The following is a 24,122-nucleotide window of genomic DNA, read 5'->3' on the forward strand; positions in this document are numbered from 1 at the left end:
TATAGTTTTTATAGTTGGAGGACCCCTATAGAAAATGGCAACAGTGAATACATTAAATTTAAAAAGTCTATAGAGACCCATTAGTTATATATACCAACAGTGCTTGGTATATGTATGTTTATGTGGTTATTTATGCATGTTTTTTTCATCATGTTGTCACTAAGATAGGGAAGAGAAATAATCCTACAGATAATTTGAGTATTTCTTTCATTTTCCTATTTTGATCAAACTTCAAAAATACATAAACATTCATCCATTGTGATAAACAACTTTACTTTACAGTGGCAATATGAAAAACAATCACATAGAATGTACAGAGTGGATAACTACATGGCCCCAAAGCATAGAAAAATGTATTATTTCACTTGTTTGTCAAGTTCAATGTTAGAATTCGCTCCTGACTTTGGATCTGCACAGTCAAGATAAGAACATATGTAACAAACTGCATATGTCTGCACTGAGCTGTTTAATATGTAAAATTGAAGCAAATGATACATTCTGTACCCTGCATCCATTTATTAACAGCCGCTGTTCACATACAACGTCTTCTTACCAGAGCAGTACTACTGAGAGAGGTGAGTCAGCAAGAGCCACATAATGGGCCTGATAAGTACAGGGTGGCAGACGAGAACAAGAAAAATACTTTTTTTATGCAGAGAGGGCAGCGGGGAGAATAATGTTAGAGCTATGAGTGATTATTACTGATGAAATAAGTACTGAAACATGTGTGAGGGGACAGGGTCAGGCAGTGTCTCAACCACTGCTCTCATTTGTCCCCATGATAACAAAATCAAACAAATTTGTGATGTGTGCTTAGTGTCATGTCCAGACACAGACTAATTTTAACCATCTCACTCTGTGTCTGTCTGCGTCTCACAGCTGATTTCCAGCGATGCAGATGGGGCCATACAGCGGGCAGGGCGCTTCAGGGTGGAGAATGGCTCGTCGGATGAGGTACAAATGCAATAGATAAATATAGGAAATAGTAAATAAACGTGTGCGTGTACAAAATGGGTTATTTCCCTTTTTGAATTGAACTGCTAAAATAAAGATAAAAACACACAGAAAAATATGCAATGTTATATTAAATGTGAACAAATCTCAAACTGTGCTGTTTACTACTATTTTGTCCTTAACTTGTATGATCACACTGCACTTTATGGTGTGTATGGCAGAGCTTGGACCACACTCCAGGAACCTGGAGGCGAACTGATGTCCATCTGGAGAATCCAGAGTACCACACCAGATGGTTCTTTAAATACTTCCTGGGTAAAGGTTAGTACTAGGCTAATATTTATGTTTAAAGTGCTCACATCCTTCAACTCACATGAGCTCTCATGTAATAGCTGTAGTGGTCTGCCTCTTCGTCAAACTAGTTTATTCCTTTACTTTTTGGCCAATGCATTAACTAACTAATCAAGTTAAAACATCAAGACCGAGTGATTAAATAAGAAATTGTAAATGTTATATAAATGATCTTAAACTAAAACAAATCAGAGTTTTCATGACTTGACTTTAATAACTGTTAAGGGCAGTTGAAAAAGGGCAGTGTCTCTGAAACTTGGCTCCTTCAAACTGCAGCACAACCATCTGTGTCTCACAGCTCTGGCAGGCTCACTGTAGTATTGGACACAATACAGAACTCAGAGAAAATACTCTAACACGACCTCATCCTGTCTGAACAGCAGGTGACAGAACCTTTACGACCATACGGATATTTATGTAAACATGAGCATGCATACAGTATGCTACAGGTCTCTGCAAATCAACTATTAGAAAACTGTGTGTGAAACATACAGTAAAAAAGAACTATTTTGTGTTACATGTTGCTGAAAAGAGGACAAGAAGCAAATACAATACATATTTTGTCTGTGGTCTGTTATGCATTGTGTCTTAGATGGCTCCATTTTCACCCTGAAGCTTGAGGCATGAATGTGTAACTTTGCTGCTGTACATCACAGTTATGCAAGGTTCAGTCACTTTCAAAAAGGTTTTAAACAAACATTGGTGACTAATAACTGTGTTTTTATTTGTTCTTTAGTTCACCAAAACTACGTGGGCACAGATGCAGAGAAGAATCCCTTCTTCTTGTCTGTGGTCCTCTCAGATCAAAACAACCAGCGGGTTCCTCAGTACAGAGCCATCCTCTGGAGGAAAACGGTGAGGCCATCTGCTGCTGTGCCACCTGCGATGTGTCATATATAACATAGTACTCTGTCACACACCTGAAGCTGCTATTACTGTTAAGTAGCCATTTCTTCAAGGAGTGTGTGCAGTGTAACTATGTCTTACACTGTGGTGACTCAGCGTCACAGTGACAGTGATCTAATTTTGATCCTGGGCTCCAACGGGAACCTAATTATCGTGGTCCTTTGCTGCTACATATCACGATGATTTTAAATTAAGTTTCTGCAGTCAAATTGCAGAGAAAATCCATTTGATTATTTTTAGCACTCACAAATCCAAAAGATAGAACCTTCTCGTATGCTAATGCATGCAAATATTTACTGTTGCTGCCAGATTAAAGGAGAATTGATGCTGTTTGTTCTTTGTTCAATTCATAATCTGTGTCACTGTGTCTTTCAGGGCACTTTAAAGATCAGCCTCCCCTACAGCCCCACAAAAACACTATCAGTCAAGTCTATCCTAAGGTACGAATTTACCCTTTTGAGATAAATTATGTGTTTTTTAAATGGTAAAGTCTTGAATTATGTATATATGCTGTATTATGGAAAACGATGTGTTTAGGTTTGAATAAATGAACGGAGAATCCCCTGTCGAGCTCCTGTGTGCAGATTATTAACTGCTGTTGTTTTTTCTTTTTCAGTGCAATGAACATGGATAGGTTTGAGAGAGGCCCTCGGGAGATTCTTAACCCCGATATTCAGAAGGTGAGAGCAGCAGCCTCTTCCAGTAATGAAACATGGCACCAACCTTTTTTGCTCTTGCCTTTATCACCTCTACTGTACTGTGTTTAGCCCCAAGCTGAAAGGCCTCCTCAGTGGAAATAATAACTGGTGTGTATTCTTCCCCTGCAGGACCTGCTGGTGCTGGAGGAGCAGGAGGTAAGTCAATGTGACTGTGGCTTCATTGTTACATTAGTTTCAGAAACTGCCATAGATGACAAAATCCTAGAGTTTGCTGGAGTTACCAGTCTTTGGGGTAATAGTAGCAATAATAGTAGTAGTAAAGTGATTAAGATATTTTTGGAACTATCCCAAATAAGAGTCTTCAGCCAATATTATGGCACTCCATCAGAAATGTGCTAAACTTGCCTGTTGAGGATCAAGTATCACATATACACACACGTGATATATCACATTATACTCTTGTGTGGAAGATGGCATTACATTCTAACCTTTTTTATTCAGATCTTTTTACAATACACTTGTTATTATTGATATACAGATATGTTAATGTTGCATATCTCCAAAACCACAATCACGATATTATCAGTTTTTGACCTATACCTCCACCTCTAGTTGCAGTATTTGCAACTATTAAGGAATAGAACTGAGTGAAGCAGCTCTTAGTGGTGAAGATATTCTACAAACATGTAAGTTTGTTATTTTTATACATTTCAGGGCTCTGTCAACTTTAAATTTGGAGTCCTGTTTGCCAAAGATGGACAGCTCACAGATGATGAGATGTTTAGTAACGGTAAGTCACTATGTGTTGATAAACAGTCTGTTTTTATTCCTTCATGTTTCTCATGTAAAAACATGGACAATTTTAAAATATGCTTTTTTAGAAAAAGGGAGTGAGGGTTTTGACAAGTTCCTTAACCTTCTGGGGGACACCATCACGCTGCAGGGGTGGGCAGGTTACCGCGGAGGGCTCGACACAAAGAGTAAGTTACACACACAACCTCCACACTCACATAATAGATGTAACCTAACACAGCATTGTATGTTTTATGCAGATGACACTACAGGGATTAAGTCCATCTACACAGTCTATCAGGGCCACGAGCTCATGTTCCATGTGTCCACCATGTTGCCCTACTCCAAAGAGAACAAACAGCAGGTGGGATTTTAATGCTTTTTCTATCTAAAAACAGGCAGGTCAATAGATTCAGATCATTTAAGGAAAAAAAACAACATGCATTATTAAGAACAATTCAGGCTTAGTAACTACTAAATTAATAGACTTAATTGAGCAGTTATTTCATAAAAGGGCAAAGTACTGTCACTGCAATCACAAAAGTTTTAAATGACTTTTTCACAGCCCTTGATGACAAACAAGATTGTGTAGCTTTGTTTATTGATTTAATTGAAGCTTTTGATTCAGTAGATCATAAAATCATCTTGAAGCGCCTGAAGCATATTGGATTTAACAATGCTACATGTACCGGTAATTGTTTCCAAAATTAAAACAGAAGCCAGTAGTAGTTGCCGATCGGCTTAATCAAATTTTCTAACTTTAAGTAAAAGAGTACCTCAAGGCTCAATTTTGGGCCTGCTAAGTTTTACTATATTTATTAATTCCACTGGTTGCAGTTTAAAATAAAGCTGCATACATTTATTTATATGCAGATGATGACATTTTGTATGAAACTGCTCCCTCTGCTGATCAGGTGCTTTTAAAACTGCAGCAACATTTTAATGAAATCCCTCATAAATCTGAAATTACCATTAAATGCAAATAAAACTAAGTAGGAAAAAAAAAACATTGAAGTGATGTGCAAGCTACAAATTTAAATACTAAATGAATAATATCTTGGGTTTTGGCTTGACGAAAATGTATTCTTTAAAATACATCTCTCAGAATGATAACAGTTTAAAATAAAAGCAATCATTTTATTACAGAAACAAATATTATATCCCATTAAATTACAGAAAAAAACCTTTCTTACTGGATTATGGGGAGGTGTTACATTCAGACTTCGCCCTGTTTCAAATCCATTGGCTCCACTCTTTCACTCGGCCCTTCGTTTCATTACAGGTGATGGATATGAAACCATCACTGTTTTTATACGGAAAAATGTGTTGTCCAGCGCTGACTGTTAGAAGAAAACATCACTGTATGAAAAGTATCTATACCTCCTTGTTAATCATTGATACGGGAATATTTAATATCAGGGCTTTTGGAATTCACTTCATGGAAAATTTGATATTTCGGTGCCACGATCACGATTTACTAATCCAGTAACGAACTTTTATACACACACCTGCCCCTGTGTTTAATGTTTTACATGGACTTATATAGGTATTTGTTTTGTTTGTTTTTTATCTGTATTGTATTTTGGACAGAAAAATGAAAGAGTACTTGCATTGGGTTCCCCTGTATAAATAAAGATAAAGAAAGAACGAATCATTCTTAAGAAATGAGGTCATTATGAATTAAATCTTTATGTTATGCTTTATTGAGGTGGTAAATAGTTTTTTTAAAGTGTTACCAAAAACTATATATATATCTTCAAGTATCTTATCTCCGTGAATACCTGACCATCATCTTCTACCATTTTTCTCGTCACAAGGCCATTTTTATACATCATTTCTGTCTCTTCTGTCTTTAATGATCTAGCTGATCTGGTTAACCTCAAACTAGACTAGAATTTATCTTGTGTTGCTTTGTTATAACATAATAATTGCACAGTCAGTGGCATCGCTCTTTCCCCATATCGACAAAATTCACTTAAATAGAAACATATAGAGCCTACGTCCAATTTGAGTAGGTCCACTTTGTAACACTTGTATTGGACCTGTACTTTGCACGTCTGACACATAATTGGATTTTTTCTTGGGATAAAAAAGGAACACAGTGTGCTTTGAAAGACGCTGGTGGCCTGCTGTGTGTCACCCAGACTCCAGCGTTGCACTCACAGCAGAGAATGCATATCAGCTATTCTGTCCTAGAATTAAAGAATGTAAGAATGTTTCGTATAAAAAAACCCCGAAAAAAATAAGGACTATTCATCTCACGAGGTACAAAAAAATCTCATATGGTCCGATAAATAAACATATTTTACTTCTTTTTAATTCCATCATTAAACCCGTGCATCACCTTAAGCATCGTCCTTATCTCAACCTGTCCGTCTTGTCTTGTCTCGCAGGTGGAAAGGAAGAGACACATTGGAAATGACATTGTTACCATAGTATTCCAGGAAGGGGATGATGCATCGTCGTCCTTCAAGCCTTCAATGATCCGGTCACACTTTACTCGTATCCTACCTACACTATGTCAAGCGTTTATCTGACAACACTGCTGCATTTCCACTGTGTACAACGTGAATACACCTGTGCTTCCTATACTCGTCTTTTAGATATTTTTGCATTAGTTAGGTATAATAGTCAGAATGACAGTTACAGGTGAGTTTTCCCTATTAAGAAGGACTTTTTTTGGTTTTAGTTTTCTCGTTTTTGTCTTAGTTTCATACAATGTTTATGTATCTTTGCTTCTTGCGACAGGTTGAAGATATTCTCAGAAGAGAGTGTGCCGTTGTTTGGACCTCCTCTCCCGTCTCCACCTGTATTTACTGATCACCATGAATTCAGGGACTTTTTACTAGTCAAATGTAAGATCTGTAACGTGCGATATACACTGATACTTAATGTAGTTTAAATAAAAAATACATTTGTCCATTTCTTATTTATACTTATTTGGAATTTTTGTGGTTTATAATGATTGAAATACTATATTTTGGACTACAATGTGCTTATTTGTTTAATTTCTTGCAGTAATCAATGGAGAGAAAGCCACATTGGAGACGCCAACGTTTGCCCAAAAGCGTCAGCGGACTCTTGACATGTTAATCCGGTCACTTTATCAAGACCTCACGCCTGACTTGCACAAAGTACGTCCACGGTTATGCCACTAACTATTTAAATTGTGTTTTTTGGTGTGCGTTTTGCTGCATTTCACTTTTTTTCATCTGCGTATTGCACCACTCTGATGGGATACTGCTGCAATGCTGACTTTTACAGCAAGGCGTACTCTTTTGTCACTCTAGAGAATAATATTTTTTTCATCGCGGCACAACTTTTCCTCTGCTCTTTACCTGTACTTCTAACACATGCTTCTGCACTTTCCCCTTGCGTGTGTGTATGTGTGTGGTCATGCGTGTTGGTGTGTGCTATACCTGGCGTGTTTGCACAGGTTCCCTTCTCTCCCCAGAACATGCTAAACCGACGGTCCTTCAGTGATGTCCTCCCAGAATCCCCGAAGTCCGCACGCAAGAAGGAAGAAGCCCGACAAGCCGAGTTTGTCAGGATAGGCCAGGTAAAGTCACATGAATAGACCATGAGGCTAATGGACAGGGGACAAAGTGTTCACAGCAGAATGTCTATAAAAAGACGCAAACAACTTCCATTAATAAATAAAAAGCAACTCGCAGTCGCCGGATTTTAGTCTGTGCCAAAGAAGCTCTGCTGCTTTGAGTCTTTTTTTATTAAAAGTAAACTCTAACTTAACACTGGTTAAACTGTGTTTCTAAAACATTTCTGCACAATTAACACATATAAACATAACTTTTCTGGTCGTGTAGCTGCCACGTGCTTCCTCCATACAGATTTTACTTGGAGCTTTACTGAAGCTTTACTTAGAATGTTTCACAGTACGGCATTTAGCATAAGTATCATGCATCTCACTGTCAGCTCACTGCTTGACAGATATGACCTGTAATTTGGCCCGGTGGTGTCACTTGCTTGTCTCCATGGAAATAGTATTAGTATGTAATATGCAACACTATGGAACATTCCAGGAAAAGCAATTACATTTCCATGAAGACAAGCAGGTGGCCAACCCTGTACAGAAAAGTTTCATAGTGTACCTTTAAAACAAATATTTTATGAAGTAACATTGTAGATTAAATAAGATGAGCCATCTTCACACACATTTGTGCCAAAAAGCCTTTTGGCAACTAACAAAGACTAATGTGTTCATCCATTGTTTGTGCTTTTTTTATAGACAAGGACATTGTTTAATACACTTTAGTTGGCAATTAATACTGAGCCCCTCACAACGTGAAAACTACTGTTGAATAATTAAAATATTCAGATGATTTATACACTTCACAAACTGATAACCAGCCAAGTGAAGTTTCTTTGTAATATGAGTTTTAAAAGCTCATGATGATGATAAATAGAGATAGAGTCAAAAAGATGGACATAAGGTGCACTCTAAAAATTAATTCTATATGTTCTCTTTAGGCTTTGAAACTCAAGACTATTGTGAGAGGAGACGCTCCCACTAGCCTTGTAACTACAGGCATCTGCAGAAAAGAGGTAAGGAGCATTAAACAAAGTACTATGGTCAACTTTTAATGTGTTGGCCTTTAGAAACTGTACTCTGTGAAGATGTTTACAATGCATCTAATATTTTATCTAATTTTGGCTCTAGCCGTGGGAATCGCAACCATTCTGCAGCACGTTTCCCTATGAAATCGTGTGTTCGGACTCCTGGGGCCAGTCTCTGCTCGCTGCCACAGACACAGCGGGTGTCATGCTGTTGGAAGGTGAGGTCAGGCTAATCTATACCCCCCCCCCTCTTCCCCCTTCAATAACCCCCACCCATTTGTAACCATCCACTCAATACGGCCTCATCAGAATATCAAGGTCAGCGGCCAACACGATGATGCTAATGATGTTGTCTGTGTTACAGGCACTGATCCAGCTCTGTCCAACGCTGGTGAGTGGTGCTCAATCACCCTCACACGAGATGCTTTGGAAAAGTTGTGTAATGTTTTGGTCTTTTGTCCTCAGATACACCGGCCGTGCCACCTGTACAAGTGTTTGACAGAACGATGGTGATAAAGCAGATGCACGTCCTCGAGCCTCAGGACGTGCTCATCATGAGGGCAGACAAAGGTAAACGTAAAAAAAAGTAAAGTTATGAATTGAGTTGCATTGTCGACAGAGTTCAGAAATATAGTTTTTGTAGTAGTACGTGGGGTGTAAAGGATGCATTATGTTTGTTTTTTGGTAGGGGGTCCATCATTTATGTGTCTCCTTGAACATATCTTATATATTATCTTGTTTTATTGCATGTTACCATTTTCCTGCTGTTCTTGAACTGTGCGGTGCAATACTGGAATTTCCCCACTGTGGGACTAATAAAGGCATATCTTATCTTATCTTATATTATTGCTTTGCTCAAATATACCTTGAAAAACATCTTCTCCACAGATCCGGCCTGTCCAACTGTAAAGTGAAAACTATATGATGATGATGTTGCATTTCTCACACATATTTATTTTTTCTCAATGTTGCCTTTTTTGAGACATCTGTCATTACGACCGCACTGGCTTTTGTATAACATAGCGTTACATTATTTTGTCATATTGAAGCTGATACACTGATATACTGATAGGTTCGAGTGATAAAATGTCTGTCCATCTGTGGGGTCTCTAATTTTCATCTAAGCAGGAAAGCCATTAATTAGCCTTCACGTAATGAGCTAACACTGACTTGACTTTGATGGTGGCCATGTGATGCACAAACGTTTGTCACGACTCCGCGTGGGCTTTGATACATCTTTAGAAAGCACATGCCTTAAGAAGTGCACATTGTTATTCTATTGTGTGTTGGTGGGAGGAGGCAATAGGGAATAAAAGACCTAGAGGAGATGCCCAATAAAGAGTACCTCATCGAAACACGACTGCTTTGTTTGTCTCCCAGGGAAGGACGCACGGCTCTATGTTTTCAGACTGAGTGCATTGAAGAAAGGCCTGGAGGAGAAGCAGCTCATTAGAAGCAAGTGTGACAGCCGGGAGAACAAGCTGGAGAAAACTAAAGGTATGGCAACAGTACAACAAGCGTGTACATCCTAGACAAGCATGAGGGCACTTATGGGCAAACATCAAAATCATTTCTCAGTGAATTTGTTTTTTGTTTTTCCCCATGAAATTAGGTGTATTACCATTAGTCAACTATTAAAAAAATATATCTAGTGAGCTAACAGTGTAGCTTCAGTATGTTAATTTAATATTTAAGTTTTTAAGGTTTCGGTTTCCACACATAACCTTTAGCATCTACTGTTGAAGTGGCCTTTAATTGAAGCGTAGCTCACAGTGGAGAGAGGCCAGGGTAGGGCACAGTTTGTCCCCATACGCTTTTATGTTCCCTGTCTGACCGCAACTCTGTGCCCTTTTTGTCCCAGGCTGTCATCTGTACTCGATCAACACCCACCACGGTGCAGAGCTGAGGATAGTCGCCGCCATCAGAAACAAACTGCTGCTCATCACACGCAAACAGCCGCGCTTTGAGGGCCTTAGCGCGGTGGCGTCTGGAGTGGACACACCAGTGGAGGAGTTTCAGTACATAAGGGTACATCACATATAACAACATTTTGTCCAGATTTCACATTGTTTTTCCTGGTTTTTGGGCAATCACAATTTTCGTTTTGATTTTATCTTATGTAATATTAACAAAACGAAGCGCAAAAATGGCTGTCAGTGTAATTTTCTGCACAAAAACAACAGACTTTTAATCATTCCCAATACAAAAATAGTCCAAAACCATTAGCTTTTGACTGAATTTAATTAACTGCACAGCCCTAAGATGTACTTTACTATAATACAAGCGATGGTAATTGTACTTCATTCACATTAAGTCATTATCCCAGCATCCCCTCTTTTTCATCCTCATTGTATCCCACATGTTGCTCTTTGCCATCTAATTTACCCTCATTTGGCCCTTTCAGGAAATCTGTCTGTGCGACCCGCCTGTGGTGATGGCTCTGGTGGATGGGCCAACGGGGGAAAATGACAATATGATCTGTGTGGCCTACAAACATCAATTTGACCTGATCAATGAGAGCACTGGAGATGCCTACAGGCTCCACCATGTAGATGCCAACAGGGTGAGTGGACATGCACACACACACACACACAAAACCACACGCATACAAACACACAAACCTGTTTCTATTTGCTTTCACGCAAGGTCCACCCAGCCAGAGCTTTCTATAGTAGCCACTGTGTTTACAAAATGATTAGAAGGTTCCTTGACTTGTCATTTACACTTGCAGCAGATACAACAATGCAAATGAGCAAACTGCAAAATGAACAGCTGTGTTTAGTAATATCTCCGTTTATTTTCATTATCACAGTTCTTCCAAGCTACAAAGAAATAAAACGGCTTATTCTTGTTACGTCCAGAGCGTTTGACCTCACAGTATTTCTTATGAAAACAGTTCATATTTTCCTCTTGGCTCACGCTGCTGCGCTCTTCAATGGTTTTGCCTCTGTCCACAGGTAAATTTTGTAGCAGCCATTGATGTGTATGAAGACGGAGAGGCAGGTCTGCTGTTGTGTTACAACTGTGAGTTCCTTTTAACCCCGCTCCCTTCTGATGTTAATTGATTCATGCTTCTGTCTCTTGAGTCACAGCTTAGTCTTAATGTGTTCTCTCTCTGGGTAGGAGCTTTGCCGTAAGAAATCATGCTGGGACAACCAGTATTCCCAAAGGCCACTGAGTTAGAAAGAAGCATTTATCCTATTTACTTGAAACTATTATACATTTTTTCATTCCAAGACTAAAGATCACATATGTTACTATAACTAACCACAAATAAGCCATGTAAAAGCATCTAGATTATGCTATGGCTGCAGACTCATATATAAAACAAAACAATTTCTTATTACCTATTGTTTTATTTGGAGTTTTCATGTAACAAAATCAATCTTTCTTTTTCCAGATATATGTTACTACAAGAAAGTGTGTCCTTTTAACGGCTCCACCCCAATGATCCACTCAAACACCTCCGACTTCCACTTCAGCTGGAACCAGATGCCAAATGCAATTGGTATGTAACCATGGAAACAATGATTGGACCGCACCCTGCAGTCATCTCTATGGAAACGCCGTGTGTAGCCCCAAGCATCCGAGTGTTTTGTTTGTGTGTGTATTTACATTTGTGATGGTTATTACGCGAGCAGAGGTGATGAAAGGAAACCGCAGTGGTCACAAACCTGTAAACCGTTCAAGAGGTGACGGCAGCGGCGGAGAATCGCACTGGGCCTTCTTCTTTTACTCTCATAAGTTTCACACAAGATAATTATACGGACAAATTAAATTATTAGTTAAGAAGAAGAAGAATCAGATAGTAGCAAGTGAATTTGAGGCAATGTGTTAATTTCCAATTTGTAGTTTTTTTTATATGATTCTCAGTTGTATTCTTTGTGTTTATCCCTGGTGATAACAAAACTCTAAACTTATTATTTTGACAGTGTGTGCGTTTCCATATATCTTGGCTTTTACGACGGACTCCATCGAGATTCGACTGGTGGTCAATGGAAACCTGGTGTACACGGCGGTGGTGCCGGGTCTGGAGCTCGCAGCATCGAGGGTGAGTAGAATCCGATTTTACATACACACAATACTGAAAAAGTGAGTTTCGATCTTGCGAAACACTCAATCTGCCCGGTTGGAAGGTGGTGTGAGTTATACTAATTTTATACAACTTTCAACAGCATGAAACCGTAATCTATTCTTAGTAGGATCAGTCGGTTTCATAATTTTAGTTTACCTTTCATAGATACGGTTCTATAAGCTTTATAGTTTATAGTTTTTAAGTTTAAAATGTGTCATCATGAGCCTTTTCTTAAGCATAAAACTACAGCCTTGCAACTTATAGCGACACCAGCACACGGTGAATAGGTTTAGGTCTGGGTTAGGATCAAGTCCGACTCTAACTCCTGCTTTCCTTACACTTTTTGCACAGTTATTAGTCCTTTTTTAATGATCCTCTCTATATATGGGCCTAAAATGATAAAATATATAATAAATAGACATTAACTAACACATTTAGGCTATTTTTAGGGTTGTTAGTTGTAATATCACACATTTTCTTTGCTTTTCAATATGGGGTATGAACAAATACACTCAGAAATGCATCCTTCTCTCCATAATATCAATAAACGAGGACCATTTTGTTTTTTAGAGATCGCTTACTCATCTTTCCTTCCAATCAATCTGTAAAACCCAGAAATTAATTCTCGTGATATTCATTAGCATTTCATAAACACATCCAGAAGTCATTTTAAACGCATTTATCACATTATAATTCGAGAGAAGAATGAAATAAATTGCGCAGACCTAGTTTACCGTGTGTATTTTTACATCCCGGGGTTTCTATACGTCTATACGTTTACCAGCTCTCCATATCGATCTGTTTTTTCCACCCACAGTCTGACATCTATTTTGTCTCATCTGCGCCGGTGAGCTCCACATCCAACAGCAGTTCAAAGGACACCAGTTCCCAAAGTTCCCCACAGACGCCCACCGGCTATGAGATGCCTGCGTTTCCTTCGCCGCTCGGAGATGGTAAGATCTGCGACCGCATCGAAACTAAACGGGGCTTTTTACTTCAAATAAATGCACGGTGTTGAGCTGAAGCAGTGGCTCGTGTACTGACAGGACCACTGCAAGACCTTTTCACCGTGTCTCCATAGCTAACAGGAAAGAAGTATACCAATAATAACAATTGAGTATCCAGTTAAAATGTAAGTACAGGTAATTACAGTTTCCTTCTAATTACCATAAGGGAATATAATGTGTTTTTTTAGTAGAAATACACTAAAACAGCATAACTTTGACCTCAGCAAAACTGAGCAATTTGAGCTTAACAGTTTGTGTCCCCAGATAATCTAAAATAACCAATATTCCCCAGCTGTGCGTTTTCGTCTGTGTAATTAGAAACGGTCACGAGGACATCTGTGAAGTTCATCCAATTTGAAAAATATTTATTAAACGATTAAATGAGCCGCAAAAATATGTATTCATTCATCTGTGTATTCCGAAAGCTAAGCAGCCATTTGAACCGTGTTACTTTTGCCTGATTATTGCGCGGGTTTAGAAAGGAAACAGGTGGCACAGACCAATCAGTGCGTGCCTCCTGCCTTAGTCCTATTCAAGATGCACAAGAATTGCCCTTTGAGGAAGCTTTAAGGGATGATTAAGGATCAATATGTCCCTTCCCCTCGACCCCCTCCCCAGTTCTCGTCTCCTCCTTTGTCTTTCATTGTATATTAGTCTAATTTAACCACCCTTCCCCCAGTGTCACGGACCTCACAGCCAAATTTAAACATCTCCTTCAGAAAATGGCTTAATTGTCATTTGCAGCTGCTGGAGATGTTTTAACAAGATACACCTTTGTCGTTAGGTTTGACCGTTCATCATGTAAATAATCACGAGGCTTGACTTGAGGACAAGCTTTGGGTTTTTAATCAAGATCTTCGCTTGTGTGGCTTTTACTGCGCGATCAAAACAGTCCATTTCATGTTTTCCGGGAGAGTGGGTATTTACAGGTCCCATTAAGGCTAATACAGAGAAAGGTTTTGGCTGTCACTGTAGCAATTAGCCAAGAATGACGCAGTGTCTGCTGTTATAAATTTGATCCTATCCCTATTTGTCTGTCTCTTATAAATTGTGTTCCAAGTTTTGTATAACCTTCTCTTTCCATTCCTGGTTCAGATTCTATACGGATTCCTTATGGTACCAAGCTATCCCTGTACATGTCTAAGGACCCTGAAGGTACTGCAGGATTTTGCCTGTGAATATTGCAAAGTCCATGAATTTGTTTACAAATTCGGGCAACTAACATGCACGTGCTCCCACAGTGTATTGCCTCTATCAGCTCCGAGGCGGCATGTTGACTTGAACGTTGGTTGAATGTTAAGTGAACATTATGTCTTCACCAACCCCCTTTTCCTGGCTCTTTTTCATAACTAATTAATGCAGAATCAGTAGAAAAAGGTAGGGGAAATGATGTGGATTTGCATGGAAGGATTTCAAAATGACAGAGGGACAGAAGAGGCGTGGTTGAAGAAAAGGTATGCTTGATTGTCAGACAGAGGAACAAGGGTTGGGTACAAGGGAGACAAGGAGGTAAAGAGGGAAGAAGACACGTCTGCCGCAGCATGATTTACAGATTGCACTGTCGCCATGGAGACTTTTGTCAGCCCTCTCTTCAATCCAAAGTGGTAGTCCAAACACTGGTGCGGCAGTCTGGTGAAGGGGAGCTGTATACATGGCACAGGGTGAAGTATGGGAGGGAGCGCTGACAAAAATCTCATTGTCTAACTGCCTGTGCACCTGCTGTATCTGCTCTGTGGGGAGGGTTCAGCTGATCTAATCAAATCACTAATGTGGACAAGATGCTCTCACTGATGTGGCTCTAGACGCCACGCTGGCTTGGACATGTGGCGTGCCAAAACACCTGCAGCCAGCTATATTGTTCTGGTCTGATCAATTTGGCCTTGCATCTGTCATGCAGTGGGACACTTCCCCTGGTTCAGAGACACATGTGGAATATATTGATCTGTGTGGCTTAAGTATATTCCAAATAACTGCATGCCTCTGTGCTTTTGTCACAGCCTGTGAGTGAAGATTTAGCTGCAAACATCACCACTGACCCTATTATTCCACATGGCTTTTTACTCACCTCTCACCTGCTGACATTTCACACAAAACTACCCTCTTTGTGCAGCTGCTCTCACATCAGTCTCATTCTCTACAATACAGTGAAACACTGCACCCTGTTGTTCCATTTGGATACTGCAGCTTGCAGGTTGCTCATGTTTTTGTAAAAAAATACACTTCAAATCATTCATAAAATGTGTATTGATACTTGGCTGCATGTTTTATTTCTAGGCATTTGTACGAATCCAACACATAAACACATGTCATTTCCAAGACTGTGTAAAACTGAATCTTTATTGTAAAAGGCTGTGTGATGTTTTAAATCAGTGTTATTTGACGTATTCAAGGTATTTGTGCTAATACTTTGGTTTACAATATCTACCTGTTCAGTCTTACTCTTTATTTCTCTTGTATTTCTTGACCTGTAAATATTTGTGTTCCTAAGGTGAATCTGCGTGTAAACACATCTTTAAGATCCCTCTGTCCAACCTTGTGGGTCGTAGCATTGAAAGACCCCTGAAGTCTCCTCTGGTTAACAAAGTCCTGACAGCACCAGCCCCAGCTATGGTCATGTCCGCCCCTCTCATCTCAGCCACACATTCTCTGTCCATGTCCCGAATGGAGATCAAGGAGATAGCCAGTCGTACACGAAAGGAGCTGCTGGGTAAGTGTGTACTGTGCAGACTAAAGACTAAAAGCAGAGTGTGAACTGAAATCACAGCTTAACCTGGGCTGCCAGTGTCTTAACCTGTAAATGGACACATACAAGTTTAGCTCTTTCTCAGTGTATGAACAGACCATGCCTCATGTGAAAGCTCAGAACTTCCAATTCACTCACTGAACTGGAAAGGCTGCACTAGCACTGATTGTCTGCTGGTTTAGGTCGTTAGTGATGATTCAGATCAAGAACTTGGCCATCATGCCCATTGTTTTTGTAATCAGGATTAAAACAGCATTACAGTTGTTTTCAGTAAAAGGCAAAGCTATATTTGATTTGAATATGTTTGCCTCACATTTTGGGACACAGATAGGTCATGTTTATGAAATTTGAACTACAAAGTGTACATAACTCCCCCTTTAAAATAAATAAATAATGATTCTGTTTCTAATAAGGTTTAACAGAAGAACCAAGTGGAAAATCTGACAGCAAACAGAGGAAAATGAGCAAAAAGAACACAGAGGAAGAGCCCAAAGCCAGAGCTCTGACATCAACAAATAGCGACAGGTGAATAAAATCACTATATATAAAGTCATTAACTCTGTGTTACTTGTAGGTGTAATCTTAGACCACTTATTGTTCAGGATACATTCAGAGTCCGGTGAATTTGAAGTGGACTTACAGAGGCAGTTATCCTCCAGCTCCGATGCAGAGGCAGAGAGGGCCGTGCTGCAGGAGGACAGCCCATCCTTGGCCAGTGCATTTGGCCTCACAACGCCTTTTGAGGAGGACGTCCTGGACCTAAAGTGAAGACAATCCCAGTGTGCACTTCTGTCTACCTGCCCTTATACTGTCACTATGGTTTATTTGTCGCTTTACTTTTGTTTGTAATTTTGTTTTTTATTTGTGTTGTGGTATTTGGCCCATTTTGTTTTTTGTCTGACCAAATGAATGCAATTGGTTGTGTGTTAGAGTCAACCCTCAGGTGTGTTGGGTATCTATGAGTTATGTGGTTTAATCAGACCTCGTCGACTGCCTTGTTAAAACGTTAAACACCTAAACCAGATACTTTCACCACACAAAATGACTAAACTCACAATAACAGTCCTCCCCTGGTCCAGCCCACAATAGCTTGCATTTTGTGATAATTTGAGCTGTTCTATATGGATATGTTTGTACACAATGATGGGTATGTTTGTCACACTTGTAATGCATATGTATAGATATAGTATCGCATTTTATTATATGAAAATGATTCACATATGTGTTCTGGTTCACTATTAAGAGTTTATTTTTCTTTATCAGAGTATTCTTGCAGACAGAGGTGGAGGCAGTCTTCCCCCATCCTCCTGTCTGGCTGTAGCGGCTATGACTGTAGACAACATTAGTTGGCCCACATATTAAATAACTATATGCAAACTGAACACCTTCACTTTAACCAAGTGCAATAATAATAAACAACAATGAATGCTGGAGGTTTCTACAAAATTGACATGTTTATGAAACAGGATCTACACAGGTGACAGTGCTCCCCCTTTGAGAAATTAATGACCTACACGGAACAATGTAACACAAAATCCACAATGTGACTTGACAGAAATTAACCTGAATGAGTGTTTAAAATTTTGAGGGAGAAAATAATTTTGAACACTTATTAACAACCTTAAAGGCAGTCGGATTTTGATGCCATGAAAAGATCAAAGAGACAATAGAACCTACATCAGGTGTAGTAATGTAATGAAATCCCAGCAGCGTCTCCATATTCCATGTAAATGCAGGTCTATAACAGACTGATCATAAAACCACACTAGTGTTCATGTCTGGTGAGGTTGGACATGATCCAGTGTAAAGGGTCATCATCTCTCTTGGGTTGATGACAGAGCCATAGGGTCAGAGGCTCAGTGTAATCAAGGTTAATAATGAACTGTTTAACAGTAAATGAGCAAACACACAACATCCAAGGCAGACTTCCCAACAGCTTTATACTGTTACACAAAATGTATCATAATAAATTCACATTATATTTACCAGAAAGGCCTAAATGCTGGTGTACTGGTGTAAGGGCGCCCCCGTGTGGGGACTTTCGATCTGCCCCAACAACCACAATGGTTTATTCATTTCTACATCCTCTGTTACTGTACCACTCTCTTTTGTCACTCATGTAATACAACATCTGTATTTTTGTAAAATGCTCCTTATTTCTACCTCCCCTTTTTACAAATTATCTTTGTCTTTTTATTTTGTATTCTGGTCCATATTTGCTGTTTGGATTGTTGCTGATCCCTCTGTGATATTAAAAAAGAAAAACTACAAAAATAACAAAACAAAACAAAACAAAAAAACACCAAGTGTCTTAAAATATTGTATTTGCCATCGTTTTTATGCCAAGTTCTACTTGTAAATGTTTATGTATCAAATGTGGCCTCAAATTAAACTGAATCTATAGTATTATTAATATGATGATTATGATTTGAGCAATTACTTTAAAAAGTGCTGTAGACCACTGCTGTGAAATAGTCAGTTCTGTTTATTGATATGTAATAAATATTTATGGAATTTGAACAGATCATTATTGTGTTATCCATGATGTTATTTTATCTCAAGGATCCTAATAATTGAGAAACAGACAAAAGCATTGTGTTTGTTATTCAACTGACACATGGTGTGTGTGTGTGTTTGTCATGTATCTGTGTCTGTGTCTGCGTGTGTGACTTTGTGTGTGTGTCTGTGTGTGTGTATAAATGTGTGTGTGCATCACTTGTCCTGACACGTAGATCACATCAGGTCATGTCAATTGGGGGTTTCCTTTGAAACATTTAAAGATTTTTTTCTGGGAAATGCCCAAGTTGAAATTTAAAGTGATGCCATGTATTTCAAGTATTTCACTGGTTTGATGAGGATCTGTTTTCACACACGTGACAATGAGGTCATCTCCAGAGCCAATAGCCTGAGTGAAAGTGGTGAGTTGGCACTTCTAAAGCCATGTCCCGTTTTTAAGCAATTTCCCCTGTGGATCAAAGTATAAAACATGTGCAAAAAAAGACATTTCTCAATTCTTTCACAATTGTGTCATCATTGAGGATATGTTCAAATCAAGAAAACTCAATATTATGGCAGAGTGCATATATGAAGTCAACTGAAAATAATAGCCTCATTAACCATTTTCAGATGGGAAAAAATGATCAGTCGAAGATAATATTTGAGAGGATATACGCCCTGGACCCTGAACAGAAGCTCTTTAAGACAAACATCTTTATTTGAAAAAGAAAAAAAATTCATTTGTGGCAGTCCTGAGTAAATCTTAGAGAGCAGCTGTCAAAACGTTTATGGCATCAATGAAATGACAGAAAGTGAGTGTCCAGATGAGGAAAGTGGGGGAGGTACCAGACTGTTCTTGTGGCCTGGAGCTATAGGCACGTTAAAACTATACAGCTGACTCACTCTTAAAATATGCACGCACTATTGTCCCTGGTATGTCATTATAGCTTTGGGGTTCACCCATATCGTGTTTACTAGCTATGCCTGTCCATTCAAAGCTTAGGTGTAGTCTTTTCAGGTACTCCCACTCATTTTCCTAAATAAAAAGAAAAACATAGTAACTGCAACTCCCCACCGTTGGAAAAGTCATTGTTGTAGGAATGGGATTGGAAAAGCTGCATACAAACACCTATTTGTTGCATGACAACTCCCCAACGGAACAGGTAAAGTGATTGACAAATTGGTCACAAACCATTCCTCAGTATTCCAATGGTTTCCCGATTGTGGGCCTCTCAGGATATGACTGTGAACATACTAAACTCCTGTGGTCTTACATAATATGTGGAGGAATGCTGGAGCTTAGCCCTGGACTTCTGGATCATCTCACTAACACAGGCATCTCACTAACACAGGCAGTCTGAATCACAGTGGAACAAAATGTCCACACCAGAAAACAATACTTCTTGGAAAAAACAATACTTTATTTGTAATAAATTATAATTTCATCATATAAAAGCTTTATCACAAATACATTGTTACATGTGCACAATACAACCACTGTTCATCACTGACACTTTGTTCTTGGACATAAAAATTGTAACAGCAACAACTTTTTTCATGAGGCAATAACTAATCACACTCAGCTTCATCGTGAGTCCGTTTAGAACAGAACCTATAAAATGTTGTCAAGAATGGTGGTTTGTTGGCTGTAAACACAAGGCAATGTGCAGAACTGTTATGACAACAAAACAAAAAGTCTATAACGAGCCTTCATAATGCGGTGATAAATAATTCAATGAACTTTGTTAAAATCTAAAACCATGACAAAAGTGCACATAATGTCAACAAACATTTTTCTGTATATTCCATCTGTGACTTCAGATTTATCAGAGCTGAAGTAAAGTTTAGAACCACGCTGCAGTGTTATTCCACTTTATATTGCACTTCACACCAGTTTGTCAATTTGCTCTTTTAAAAAAAACTCAGATCAAATAGACTGTGTCCATTGGAAATCACCATCGGTCCAGTTTGACTCAAGCAAACGAGGCCACCATCATCAGGATCTGTACAGCCATCAAAAAACAAGAGATCTGTCCAATGCTGTAGGACACAGAGCGAGTCGGGGGCTTTAGGGCAAAGAAATAGGCTACGCTGTGCATCAAACGGGCCAAGAAGAAGACCAGGAAGTGAATGCGGGCCACAAACAATGAAGGTCCAGTTAGGGAATACACTGCCCCAATGAACAGAAAGGGGAGGATGTTCTCGATGTCATTCAAATGGGCTCTGGGAAAGAATAAAGGTTAAGGTTAAGGTTGTACACAGCCTCTAAACTAGCCTAGACACAACTGGACTATTTAGACCTACTTAGAATAATATGGCGTGACATAATAACACAATTGACTCCAGTTCCAGATATTGTAAAAGCGCAGTGGAGCATTATCACACAGGTAGGCCTAGATTAAAAATGCTCCACACTCTCTTGTCACGCATGACTTGTCTATAGCTCATTTGGCAAGTTCTGACAACAATCTCCTGCGTTTAAGGTGTGAGAAAGAGCACCAAAGTGGAATTTAAGCAAAATAAAACAAAGCGCTGGTTTAAAATGAATCACTGACTGAGATGGAAGAGTTTGGCACAGTGTACTTATGAGAACATGTGCAATCACTCACCTCCGAGCCCTCTCCACGTCTGGGTCCTGTCTCATAAACTGCACACCTCCATGTCTGAGTGCGTCTTCAGGGTTAGCAAAAGCCTGTAGGAGAAAGTTTAGTCGTCTACGTGTTCACAAATGATGCACTTTTAACGAGACTTTTCGAGTGTTTTACAGAAGGATGAGCTCACCTTTTTGCGCAGCCTAAGTTGTCCCACAATGATCGAAATGATGTACATTTTTATCACGAGCAGCACCGCGTAAAACACAAAACAGCAGAAAACCTGGTTGTTTAACAGCGTCTCCATTCTGACTCAAGGCTCGTGCGTAATGGGTGAAGATGCTTTTAGAGAGATGCGTGCGTAACGCTGAGGAGAGGGCGCCCGAGGAGAAGAGTTTTGTAGAGCAAAGCCTCCGCCCACTCACTGCTCTGCTGAAGGGCTTTCTGAAGGGCTTTGATTTACAAATGACTCTTTTTCAACTTTCCAATTTGTGTACAAATGGGAAAAGGTGTGTAATCCGGACTCCCCGCCAAACTCCTTTACTCCCTTTTATTTTGGTTACCAACAGTTACTTGACTTTGTCTGGTTATGATCTTTTATGTTTTCTACTGTGATGTTCACTTAGCCTGAAAAAAGCTGTTGGATAAAAAAAAATAAATAAAAAACATTTTAATTTGAAAACCAACTAATTATAAGGTTAAAAGGTTAAGGTCATACACAGTAGAATATGTATTTTCACACAAAGTAGAGTTGTACATCTTTTCTACGCTATTTCTACTACAACCTCTTATTAAATGTGACACGTTTTTTTTTTTTTAAATGATTTTATTTTACTTTTTATGTAGTGATTCTTATGATGTACAACACAGGACCTCCTGGTAAAACAACCCATGAATACTGGCACAATATGGGTTTCAAAACAAGGAAGGTTTTCAGTGTAAATGAAGTTATTGCTCAACATGTCTCTATTGCAAAATTCACAAATACGTTTGATTTCACATTAGTCAAGAAGGTTGTGGATCATTTTTTGATACAGTGGGAAATCCAGCATATGTACACAGCAGGATATATTACATATTTATTGTGACACCGTGTCAAGCTTTGACTGACAGTCATCTGTTGAGTGCAGTGGGAGAGTCAGAGCTGCAGTCATCACAACAGTCCTCAGCATCAGAGAAGGACGAGGTGTAGTGCAGCCCCGTCACTCTGTGGTAACCTCCATGAACCTGAGGAAACGACCCCAGCTCCAGCCCTGTGCTTCCTGCTCTGTCACGTCTAAATGTCCACATGTCCCCCAGCTGACAGCACATAGCACAGCCCATGATGGAGAGGATCTCCCAAAGGATGATGGGTAATTTATGGTCTGAGGCAAGTCATAAATCAGCTATTCAGTTGTATGTTAAAATACAAGCACACAAAAAGGACAACAAACACATGTGAGCAAAGGAGCACTGGATTTTAACAAAGTAGGCCCAGGAGTAGAAGTAAAAAAAAAATAAAAAAATCTGTAATCTGCTTTTAACAAACAGTATGTGTGTAATTGTGTATTTATTACATTTACATTAAATTTGTAATAGACTGTGTACCTTAAAGTGAATATTATGTATGACCCAAGTTTTACAGGCTACTCAAATGAGAACTTTCTAATGAGAACTTTCCAAAGTAGTCAAAATTGTACTCAAGTAAAAGTAATAAAATAAATCTAAATAATATTACACAAGTAGAAGAACAAAGTAATGGTCCAAGACATTACTCAAGTAAAACAAGAAAGTATTTGAGAAAACTACAGCGCAAATAAGAATACTTATAAGATTATCTGTACATATCCTCTGATTTATAATTTGAAGTTCATGTAACTGCATGACAAAACATTAAATAAGGTAAACACTGTGGTAGCCTGTTTTCAAAGGATAGACCACAAATACGGAAAAAAACTGAACCATATCTGAGGGTGTGATGCAGGAAGTACAACTTATAGCCACAAGTATTTTGAGTAATACCCAGTTCTGAAGAAATATTTCTATGGAAAAGAGACTGATCTGTAGTCTCTTATGTGGAAGGGTAACTACAGTTAAAAGGTCATGGCCTGGAGATGTCTGTCCCAATGTGTTCTTCATGTCAAACAGCTGCTGCTGCCAGACACCACATGTAAATATTTAGCCGACTCAGTACCATGATTCTCCAAATGCACAGGAGTAGATTTGTACTGTGCTTGAGACACACCAGTCGTAGACTTTGAAGACCTATAAAAAGAAAAGGACAAAGTCTAACTGGACACCTCAAAGATGATACATCAATTATGAAAGCTGTCAGTGTTTAGTAACATGTATGCAACATATACTGAATAATACCCATCTTTACAAATGGTGTTACAACATCATATAATTAATGACAGACATATAATTTGCCACATTAATTTGAACAGCTTGATGCCACACCCAGCTAACACAGTGATATCTTGGCTGTTCACCAAAACCAAAGATTATACGTGAAGGCAGCATATCCTAGAGGTCAACCACAGCATCCATACGTTCTGTTACAGGCATCTAAAGGTTTGGAGTAGCCTCAGTATTAGGCAGGCTGTGCGAGTGAGGCTGTGCTACTTGTGTACATTCACACTCACATGCTAAGCTACAAACTGCTTCAAACGGCTGCTGCAGTAAAATGTGAACTCTCTTACCTGAAAAGATACTGATGCAGTCTTTCTGTTCCTCGGCTGTGGTGGTTTATGGCTTCCCCCTCAGTCTGCCTCTGTCTGGGATGGAGGCAGTTCAGCATACATAAGGGGCTTCAGATGACATCACAACTGCACACCCAAGACGATCATTTACAATCTGAGGTACAATGTTAGTGAGACTGATACAGAAATAGACTGTTCCTGCTAAAAGACAAATTGTATAAGTTAGGACTAAATAAGAAAAAAATATTATAGCATAGTGTTTAGTGTTTCTAGCTGTCCAAATACAAAGTTG

The 24,122-nt window shown here is 39.1% G+C and overlaps 2 protein-coding genes across 6 annotated transcripts in view; one reads left to right on the forward strand and one right to left on the reverse strand.

Moving 5' to 3' along the window:
- The window catches only part of garnl3 (GTPase activating Rap/RanGAP domain like 3), a 37,239-nt gene extending 18,652 nt beyond the window's left edge, over nt 1-18,587 (forward strand). Inside the window, exons 3-31 of one of the 5 annotated variants that reach the window (XM_033989909.2) lie at nt 880-954; nt 1,176-1,275; nt 2,042-2,160; nt 2,587-2,651; nt 2,828-2,891; nt 3,039-3,065; nt 3,585-3,660; nt 3,752-3,850; nt 3,923-4,026; nt 6,056-6,164; nt 6,266-6,311; nt 6,411-6,517; nt 6,681-6,796; nt 7,099-7,221; nt 8,151-8,225; nt 8,341-8,455; nt 8,602-8,628; nt 8,703-8,807; nt 9,618-9,734; nt 10,099-10,265; nt 10,642-10,800; nt 11,195-11,261; nt 11,638-11,745; nt 12,170-12,288; nt 13,130-13,265; nt 14,415-14,474; nt 15,808-16,026; nt 16,476-16,587; nt 16,665-18,587. In XM_033989909.2, coding sequence (XP_033845800.1) covers nt 880-954; nt 1,176-1,275; nt 2,042-2,160; nt 2,587-2,651; nt 2,828-2,891; nt 3,039-3,065; nt 3,585-3,660; nt 3,752-3,850; nt 3,923-4,026; nt 6,056-6,164; nt 6,266-6,311; nt 6,411-6,517; nt 6,681-6,796; nt 7,099-7,221; nt 8,151-8,225; nt 8,341-8,455; nt 8,602-8,628; nt 8,703-8,807; nt 9,618-9,734; nt 10,099-10,265; nt 10,642-10,800; nt 11,195-11,261; nt 11,638-11,745; nt 12,170-12,288; nt 13,130-13,265; nt 14,415-14,474; nt 15,808-16,026; nt 16,476-16,587; nt 16,665-16,830 — 2,982 coding nt within the window. In that variant the 3' untranslated portion in view covers nt 16,831-18,587. The remainder of the gene's footprint in view (nt 1-879; nt 955-1,175; nt 1,276-2,041; nt 2,161-2,586; nt 2,652-2,827; nt 2,892-3,038; nt 3,066-3,584; nt 3,661-3,751; nt 3,851-3,922; nt 4,027-6,055; nt 6,165-6,265; nt 6,312-6,410; nt 6,518-6,680; nt 6,797-7,098; nt 7,222-8,150; nt 8,226-8,340; nt 8,456-8,601; nt 8,629-8,702; nt 8,808-9,617; nt 9,735-10,098; nt 10,266-10,641; nt 10,801-11,194; nt 11,262-11,637; nt 11,746-12,169; nt 12,289-13,129; nt 13,266-14,414; nt 14,475-15,807; nt 16,027-16,475; nt 16,588-16,664) is intronic. The other 4 variants (XM_033989910.2, XM_033989911.2, XM_033989913.2 and 1 more) reach the window with 4 other exon arrangements.
- Nucleotides 18,588-19,957: 1,370 nt separating this feature from the next.
- Nucleotides 19,958-21,529, reverse strand: ptges (prostaglandin E synthase). Its single transcript, XM_033990386.2, has 3 exons — nt 21,340-21,529; nt 21,168-21,250; nt 19,958-20,781 (listed from the first exon to the last, which is right to left on the reverse strand). Exons 1-3 carry the CDS (start codon nt 21,454-21,456, stop codon nt 20,532-20,534), a joined length of 450 nt encoding a protein of 149 aa, XP_033846277.1. The 5' UTR covers nt 21,457-21,529; the 3' UTR covers nt 19,958-20,531.
- Between the last annotated feature and the right edge of the window lie 2,593 nt (nt 21,530-24,122).

Source organism: Periophthalmus magnuspinnatus, chromosome 23 (genome assembly GCF_009829125.3).
Source record: "Periophthalmus magnuspinnatus isolate fPerMag1 chromosome 23, fPerMag1.2.pri, whole genome shotgun sequence".
Classification (NCBI taxonomy): domain Eukaryota; kingdom Metazoa; phylum Chordata; class Actinopteri; order Gobiiformes; family Gobiidae; genus Periophthalmus; species Periophthalmus magnuspinnatus.